This window comes from Nansenia antarctica (assembly GCF_963989245.1).
Source record: "Nansenia antarctica genome assembly, chromosome: 2".
Taxonomy (NCBI): domain Eukaryota; kingdom Metazoa; phylum Chordata; class Actinopteri; order Argentiniformes; family Microstomatidae; genus Nansenia; species Nansenia antarctica.
In genome coordinates, this window is record NC_137675.1 from 55875744 (window position 1) to 55885743 (window position 10000).

At 47.6% G+C, this 10000-nt stretch overlaps 1 protein-coding gene across 1 annotated transcript in view; it reads right to left on the reverse strand.

The window, feature by feature from the left end:
• The window catches only part of LOC308151610 (CASK interacting protein 2), a 64285-nt gene that overhangs the window by 41198 nt on the left and 13087 nt on the right, over positions 1 to 10000 (reverse strand). The window contains exon 2 of the mRNA XM_080524510.1: positions 2515 to 2566. Within this exon, the coding sequence (XP_080380636.1) occupies positions 2515 to 2566 (52 nt within the window). The remainder of the gene's footprint in view (positions 1 to 2514; positions 2567 to 10000) is intronic.

Here is a 10000-nt window from a genome sequence, read left to right on the forward strand (position 1 = left end):
TTGTCTTTGGGGGGGGAAGAGATGGAGGTCTGAGCGGTCTGGCGGTTGTTACTACCCATCGCCAAGGAAAGGCATCAGGGTGAACTAAGCCTCATGCACTCGATCTGAACTCTCTAACTATACACCCTTACTTCTGGGAATCATTTATATTTTACAAGCGAAGCAAAGCAACCGTGTTTGATCAAATGATCAGAGAGCTCCCGGGGCGCTCAGCATGGATTCATCAATGGGGTGGGTATTCTATCAGATGCCGAGACACACTGTGAAAATAAAGACGTTCGGATGGAAGGAACAGCCGACAAAAGCATCGAACACAAAAACAGAACTCGGCAGTCGGAAAGGGAAGAAAAAAAGAGAGGAAACCGAGAACATTCACATCAGGATCAAAACCTCCCTCGCAAAAGAGAAAAATAGATGAGGAGGAAACTAGACCCGACGACTTCTATGCTAATAAGCGAAGAGGAGGAAATTTGACAGTCAGCATTTCCACTGCAGACGGGGCAGCAACTAAGGGAGTTCGTAGACTGTGGCTAGTCTGCTTTTGGGTACAGTAGGGAGTAGTAAAAGAGAAGAAACACCTAAATGAGCGTTTTCAGCAGTGACACCTCCACTTCTCCGTTTCTCCTCCAGACACAATTACTAGTTTGTTCTGCCAACTCAGCAGACAGCCCAGGTCCAGCCCAAGGCCAGTATGCCGAGTGTTGACCAGAAGCCCAAAACTAGATGCTCAGCATTGAGCTTTCTTAGGCACCAACACCTGTCTTGAACTACACCTCGTTCCAAATTATTATGCAAATTATATTTTTCTCAGATTTTCCTAAATAGTCGATGCAAATGACAATCAGTATAATTTCATCAACCGTTAGAGTATAATTCAAATTGTATTGAACAAACCTCCCAATGATGACAGTATTTTTTTTTTTAAATAAAAAACTCAAAATGCACTGTTCCAAATTATTATGCACAACAGACTTTCACAAAACATTTTATAGGTTGTAAAGAACTAAAAATGGTAATTTGATGAATTTAGGGTTAGGAGGTCATATTAGGAGGTCATATTTACTGAAATCAAAAGCTATTTCAAACAAAAACATCTTAACAGGTCAAGTTACATGTTAACATAGGACCCCTTCTTTGATATCACCTTCACAATTCTTGCATCCATTGAACTTGTGAGTTTTTGGACAGTTTCTGCTTGAATTTCTTTGCAGGATGCCAGAATAGCCTCCCAGAGCTGCTGTTTTGATGTGAACTGCCTCCCACCCTCATATATATTTTGCTTGAGGATGCTCCAAAGGTTCTCAATAGGTTTGAGGTCAGGGGAAGATGGGGGCCACACCATGAGTTTCTCTCATTTTATGCCTATAGCAGCCAATGACACAGAGGTATTCTTTGCAGCATGACAGTTGGCTCAGAAATACATGAAGACTAATTTCCAAACAGTCTTGTTTACTGATGAGTGCCGTGCAACCCTGGATGGTCCAGATGGATGGAGTAGTGGATGGTTGGTGGATGGCCACCATGTCCCAACAAGGCTGCGACGTCAGCAAGGAGGTGGCGGAGTCATGTTTTGGGCCGGAATCATGGGGAGAGAGCTGGTAGGCCCTTTTAAGGTCCCTGAAGGTGTGAAAATGACCTCGGCAAAGTATGTAGAGTTTCTGACTGACCACTTTCTTCCGTGGTACAAAAAGAAGAACCGTGCCTTCCGTAGCAAAATCATCTTCATGCATGACAATGCACCATGTCATGCTGCAAAGAATACCTCTGTGTCATTGGCTGCTATAGGCATAAAAGGAGAGAAACTCATGGTGTGGCCCCCATCTTCCCCTGACCTCAACCCTATTGAGAACCTTTGGAGCATCCTCAAGCAAAATATATATGAGGGTGGGAGGCAGTTCACATCAAAACAGCAGCTCTGGGAGGCTATTCTGGCATCCTGCAAAGAAATTCAAGCAGAAACTGTCCAAAAACTCACAAGTTCAATGGATGGAAGAATTGTGAAGGTGATATCAAAGAAGGGGTCCTATGTTAACATGTAACTTGACCTGTTAAGATGTTTTTGTTTGAAATAGCTTTTGATTTCAGTAAATATGACCTCCTAATATGACCTCCTAACCCTAAATTCATCAAATTACCATTTTTAGTTCTTTACAACCTATAAAATGTTTTGAAACTCTGTTGTGCATAATAATTTGGAACAGTGCATTTTGAGTTTTTTATTTAAAAAAAAAATACTGTCATCATTGGGAGGTTTGTTCAATACAATTTGAATTATACTCTAAAGGTTGATGACTTGAAAATTATACTGATTGTCATTTGCATCGACTATTTAGGAAAATCTGAGAAAAATATAATTTGCATAATAATTTGGAACGCAGTGTAGACGTTACTCAATGGAAATGCTGTTTTATTACAGGTACGGGGAGGGAGAAGTCACAGTGGTAAGACACAGTGGAGTTACTGGTGACATCACAGTAGAGAGGTTTACCAAGGTTCTTGAAGTGGAACACTTACCCGTCTCCATCCTGGTAGTTGACGTTCAGTCTCTTCGTGGAGCCCAACAACTCTGTAACACACAAATCAAAAAACACTTTTAACACTCGCTCGGGAAAAAGATAGCGTTATCTCAAAATTGCTGGTTCACCTTCAAATTATACGCTTGACTCAGGAATAAGGTGTCATGCCTGTCAAATCTGCCCTAAAATACACGGCATTGGCTTTGTTTTTAACCCACTCATTTAAAACCCAATGACATAGCATCTGGTTCTGGAGAGGCTCAGACCTGCAGACCACAGGACATCGTCGTCGTGGTCACAGATTCAGACTCTGATTGGCGGGGGCCAAGAAGGGTCAGAGCTTCAGCCGAGGGATAGAAGAAGACAGTGGAGACTCCAGTCCGCCCACTAGGCAGACACCTAACCAGTAAGACCACTAGCCTGAGCCAAACTGTCTGTCATAAATCTGTCCCTTCCTTTCTCTTCAGCTTTGTAGGCAGTTCATTAACCTCTGACCCCAGCCTGACCCCTATGGCCAGGTCAGGGGACATTACACTGTTAAGACCGTGGAAGGGAGAAGGAGGAGGGGGCGGGGGGTTGGGGAGACTATGGTGTCCTTTGATCTTCTCCAATAGAAGGGCCTGTCTCCCTCAGATTTGTGTGGCTTCGAGAGAGACAATGTTGTCACTGGCCACCGCGGAGACGCCATTCTCTCCGGCCTCTTTAGTGAAACGTTCGGACCTGTCAGCCGAGGGGAAAGAGACATCCCCGCGCACCCTCGAGAGACGTGATCGATCACACCCCGTTCGAGACCTTTTCTCTTGAGTCTCACCTCACGTTGGCCCTCTGACGGCCTTTGACGCCCCTCGGCCACCCTAGCTCTCTTTCAACGAAGTAGACTGAACCCCCCTTCACGCCGCTAGCCTATTTCCCTCACAAACACCTTCTCACCAGTCGCATTGTGTCAAGGACGGATGCCTTCTTATCAGCCCTCTACAGTCACGCCCTGCGTTCAGTCAGCACGTCGCGGTCATCGACCCCTCCGCTGCCGTCAGGCCATAAAGCCGCATTCACAACTCGTCCGATGAGTCACTTATTTTGACGCGGGTTCGTAGTGTGTGTGTCTCCTCTGAGTCATCGCCGTCATTCATTTGCTCTCGCTGTAGCGGTTTTCTCACCAGACAGAGCCGGTCCTTGTGTTAACGTCTCTCCCCTGGCGTCTGCGGAGGTGAGTCTGCCGCTGTGAGGGTCAGTGTTTACTATCGGGGTTCAGGGAAGGCAGAGGCCAGACCACAGGGGGTTAACCAGAGCGGAGTGGGAAAGAAGCAGTCTCAGACACTGGATACGCCCACGGCCGGGAGACCAGGAGACAGACTAGACAGCAGCAGCACTCCTACTCCCTACCTCCCTACCTACCTACCGCCTCATTATCCCATCTGGGGCAAAAGCAGGGCACGGTAGTACATCGGCTTTTTAAACAGCCCCAAAGAAAACAACAGTGCCGCTGCTTTGAAGTGAGTTTCTATTCACGACCGAGGCCCGTGCTACAGTACACAACCAGTTCTCCCTAGGGGATTGCCAAGAGTCTTTGATAATGACCTGAATTCTGTTGTGAGTGTATGAATCACATTTGGTGCAATGAACGAACACACACGCACATTATGCACACACACAGACAGTAAAGTCATAGGAACTCAGCTTCCCTCCAAAAAGGCTTCAAAACACTTTTTACGGCTATGTCACGAGCACAGTCTGACATCATCATCCTTTCATGTGACTGACAGGGCAAGCTGGTCGGCCTTTGAGACGCTACGGGAAGCAGCCAGTCACGGCTCGTGCTAAATATGCTATGTGCTAAAACGGCCCTCTCCTCCCCAAGCTTCATCTGCTGCACATTTGTTCAATGTTATTTTTAATGTCCTTTATGGAGAGAGAGAGGGGGAGGGGGGGGGGGGGGGGAGACATACCGCCTGTTCAGTTACAACGTTTGCGGGGGATTGCATATCTTTTTCGTTTAATTTAAGCTGAAAGTATAATGTACCATGGATTTGCTGCCACAAGAATGCAGGGTAATAGAGGTTTTTTCGCTCCAGTCTGCACATATGAGAATTCTCCCTCGGATCAAGTGTGGATTTCAAGTCGCGGCCTGCATCTCCGAGAGCGCGACTGGCAGAGACCGAATCTGTTGTAAAATGTCAGACTAAAATTAGACAACCACTGTGAGTATCAAAACTATGATTATATGTCCGTCCATAAAAGTACTGGCAACGCCTACAAAATCATTTTGTTTGGGGCTCAAATGACTGCACTTAGGGTCCACGCAATAAACATACAAAAGTGCAGGTCATCATTTTCCTGACTGTTCTCATTGTGGTGTAGAAGAGAGGCCATGCCACTGTTCTCCATCCAAACTGTGCCTCAGTTACAGCACTGTAAAAAAAAAAAAAAAAAAAAGTTCTTCCAGAAACAGGCCTCGTCAAAAAACTGCTCATTGAAAAACACCAGAAGTCCAACGCTCCATTCGCTGCCATTTATGACTTCAGTCATAAGATTGAAGCTTTGAGTTACAAATAAAAACCCTGATAAATGTAATGACTATTATAAAACACCACATGTCTGCATCCCCCTGATAAACTAAGTGGAGTAAATCCACATGGCTGTTTTGTATGGTTTTTAAACATTGCGTGCCTGGTTTCAGTCCAGCATCAGAACCATACTATCAGCCTGTCTCAACAGAGGGACTTCCTGGCCTTTACAGCATCTCAGTGAATCACAGAATGACAAGAAGCACAGCCATCACAAATCATACTTCCCCTTTTCCCCGGCTGTTACCATCAGATATCATTTCCCTGCAGGCATAACATCATGCTCAACAGGTAACAAATAACAGAGAAATACTTTAACAGATGGTCATCTTTCTCTTCTTCTTCCAACTGCCACTTAAAAAACGGACCCAGTCAGTCAGCAATCAAACAAACTCGTGTGATTACAGGGCAGAAGGGAAGGCTTTTACTCCCCCTCACAAATAGCCGCCTGATTGTTTAGTATCTGAGACAGTAGCGTTTGATCCGGCGGCTCCGTTTGAAGACTTGGAGAGTGTGTCTGCGGAAAACCCTGGGCTGCAATCAGGGTCTGGAAGGTTCCAGCGGCTTCACAGCTCTGATGGCTCTGATGGCTCTGATGGCTCTCCCGGGCCTGCTACAGTACAGTGGAACACAGGAAGCTGCTGTAACATGTGTGTTTGGCTAAGGAAGGAACAGGAACGGGATCTGCCTCTTATCTGCTGAGTGATTGGGGTACAAGCCAGAGTGACAGAGGAGTTTTTTTTTTTTATGTGCCTTATCTGAACACTGGGAGCCAGGGGACAATGACAGGGTCGCGCCACAGAGGAGGTTGTTCCATGGCTGGCCTGTCCCCCCCCCCCCCCCCCCTCCCATACCCCCCCGGTCCCATGTCATGTTTGGCCGGCGCTGCGCGAGGCGACGGCGTGGCTGTGTCCCCGTCCCCCCCCCACGTCTAGACGCAGAGCCAGAGAGGACCACAGCCACCACGCCACACAAGACGGAAATAACCGTAGTGTTTTTTTATCCGTTTATCTAAAGTTCTAACAAATAACCACTTCTGAGTCACCGCACGTCGAGTTTCCCTCTTTGATCTCGATTCTAGTCTAAATAGTGTCGTATAGCGGCTATAGTGGCTGGCTATAGTACCTCTGCGGAGAAAAGATAATTGCGCTTGGAGCGGTTTTGGCTGTAAACGGAGGCAGCAGGTCTGTCAGTCTTCGCCTCCCGCTCCACAGGCTAGACACACCTGACACAGACCGCTGCACCTGTTTACATAACAGGACACGCCGCTCTCACGGCTGGCGCTGTTAGGCTCTCTTGGGGCCTAATATGGGCACGGCTGGCCCCTCACATCCATGTCCTCTGGCTGGAGTTTCTGCCTCTGAAGAGAGCGGGAAAAAGCCCCCCCCCCCCGATCAGGTGGAAGGAGGCACCTCCTCTGACCTTCCCTCACTAAAGGGGAAGTGGCGTGTGACTGAGAAAGCAGCGATGGGGAGAAAGTGACACAGATGTTTCCTGAGGCAAGTCAGTCTCAGACTTGCCTCTCAGTGACTTAGAGAGCTCACTGCCAGACCACCCTCTATTATCTTAGTACACGCAGCTTCTAAGAGGAATCCGAGCTGTCTGGCCTTACTGTTAAGAACACATCGGTGGTGAGGTTGTGGAATTGAGGACTGCTCCTGTTTTTTGTTGTTTTTCTTCTACTTCTTTTCTATCGGGAGTTAATAATCCAAGCCAAATTTTCCTCTTGTTCCATCTCATCTCATAGGTCCATGACTGCATCTTCCAGCACGGTATTTTCCCACCGCTGGGAACGCACGCACACACACCACAGGCACACACACACACACACACACACACACACACACACGTACACGCACTCCCTATACCCTACACACAGGCATGCACACCATTCGTGATAGCTAGTTCCCCGTATAGCCGGCAATGGTGAAAACGGAACACACACACACACACGCGCTCACGCTCGGCCAGGCAAAGACAAGCCCGTCTCAGAGCAGACTGCACCTCCCGGGGCCTCTGGTGGTCCTCTTTGTTGACGTGTTGTTTTCCTCCGGTCGTGGAATGCACCTCGCATTGTGTGCCACTTTTCCGGTTCGCCCCATCATCACCTCCTCCTGGGGGGGCGGGTGGTGGGGGGGGGGGGGGGTTTGGGAAGGTAGAGGGGGTTACGGGGGACGGGGACGGGGGGGTCGATTTCTTTTACTGGAAGCACAGCGAGGAGGAAAGGGGCCTTTCGGAGCAGGAACCGGGGGTGTGAGAGTGTGTGAATGACCTCAGAGGCATCTGGGTGTAACCTGGCCGTGACACGGGTGTCAGGGGAGGGGGGGGGGGCCTGTTGACACAGCCTCTCCTAGGCGTGGAGGAGATGGCTCTAACAAAGCAGGGACTTGAGCTGGGCCCCTTCTACACTTCCTTTCCCAAGACCATTGTTCCAAAGAGCGGGAGGGCTTTAGGCCATTGTGTCCACAACCCCCTCCCTGGGGACCGAGAGACAGGGAGAGACAGAGTGGTACACAGAGAGAGAGAGGTGCCTACACTCTCTCTCTCTCACTCTCTCTCTCTTTCTCTCTACCCCCCATTCCTCTCACTGACACTTCCCATCCCTCCCTCCTTCTCTCTCTTTCTCTCTACCTCCACCATTCCTCTCACTGGCACTCCCCATCCCTCCCTCTCTCTCTCTCTCTCTCTCTCTCTCTCTCTCTCTCTCTCTCTCTCTCTCTCTCTCTCTCTCTCTACCCCCCATTCCTCACACTGACACTCCCCATCCATCCCTCCCTCCATCCCTCTCTCTCTCCGTATGTTTGTCTCTCTCCACATCTCCCGGCCCCCCCCCCTGTCTTTTCTCAGCACTCTTATTTTCCCCTCATCCCCTCTGCTCTTCTTCTGATGATTAGAGTAATGCCTGAGAAGCTGGGACCTCCTCCTGCTCCATTCTTCAGCTTGACACGCGCTGGAGGACCACGTCTTACACAACACAGCCACAGACCACTGCCAACTCACACAGACCAATACCAACTCACACAGACCACTACCAACTCACACACACCAATACCAACTCACACAGACCACTACCAACTCACACAGACCACTACCAACTCACACAGACCAATACCAACTCACACAGACCACTACCAACTCACACAGACCACTACCAACTTACACAGACCACTACCAACTCACACAGACCACTACCAACTCACACAGACCACTACCAACTCACACAGACCACTACCAACTCACACAGACCACTACCAACTCACACAGACCACTACCAACTCACACAGACCACTACCAACTCACACAACCATGTAACCAAACAAGCTACCAAGAGAAAACAAAATGCAGTTTCAGTAAGGGAATATGGATTCAAGAATCTAACTAGGCAATAGGGGGAACATCATAGTAGTGATGGAAGACTAAACATCTTCACTCTCTATATTGTCCCAAAAACATGTAGTAAATAGGGTTGGGTATCCGATACCGGTGCCAAACCGATACTTTTAAAACGGTACCGGTACCGAAACGGTACCGAAATCAATACTTTTGATACTTTTTAAAATATATATATAGGCTATATTAATAATAATAACACGGTCGACAACATTAAACAGCTTTTAACTTTTTTATTGCTGAGGCACAATATATAGGCTATTACAGTAAAATATACACTAACATTTAAATAAAAATCCTAACACATAACTACACATAATTAGATCACACAGCCCCAAACCCGAACACGTCCCAAAACTAAAGTATTTACAAAAGTCTCCCTTACCAGTAGCCTATGGCAAACGAGTATAGTGAATCCAATCCACAAATTATAAGTACTTAGTGATTGTTAAACTGTTGTTTATTATATCGAGTGGGTACTCGATATAATAAACGAGTCTGCGAGTGGTTTAGCCCTAGGCTGCGTTCGTAAATTCGGTACCAAAATCTCTGTTGCAATTCGGTCCGGTAGGTACCGGATGTATCGGTACCCAACCCTAGTAGTAAACGACTCTAGTTCCAACATTGCTTTAATATGAAGTTTACATAAGTTAGCATGTTAGGTTGTAAATGCATCGAAATGGAGTTGGACAGTTTGTGTTATTACCCAAATGGAAAACAGACTGTGTAATACTAGTGTAATAACACAAACTGCTCAATGTCATACACAGGCCTACTGTACCACGCATTCACCAATTTACTAGTGTATTTAACATCATGTGAATACAGTGTTGAGTAATGACAACATTACTACCCAGGTAATAGAGTGTGGCTGTGACTAGAAAAAAGTGACAAAAAAGGATCCTGTTGAAGAGAACCATGCTGCTCTGAGCAGTGACCCCCGATACAGACCTTTGACACACTTCAGACTCTCCACAGAGGAATGCAACACACTGAACTGTCCGTGCACCCAATCACCCTATCACCCTATCACCGCCCGCGCACGCTGCCTCGCGCCTCTCCGTGGCTTCACTCGCGCCACACACTTATCAGGAGACAAGAAACAACTGATAGCACAGGCGTCAGACATGTAGCACGGATACACAACAGATAAGATGTCAGACTACGGTTGCAAAATTTCCCGTACGTTTGGGAAACTTTTCTGATTTAATTATTGGAAAAGTTTCCCAAACTTACTGGAGTTTCGCAAGCCTAGGCCAGACTGCCTTCCTATCCCCACCACGCCTAGGGCCTGCTCTCCTCTTGGCCCCTCTCGGTACAGACACGCACACGTCCTAATGCCGGACAAGAATGTCAACATCGCGCGGTTGAATATTATCAAAACGGTTTCACGTTTGGCAGAGCGTGAATGGAGGAGGTAAAGCCTGCGAGGGGGTTTGACTTTTTTTGTTGTTTGAAATGAAGTGGAGTGAAACCTGAAGCAGTGTGCTGTCTTCCCAGGCCCGCTCAGCCAGCGGGGAGTCTGGGGTT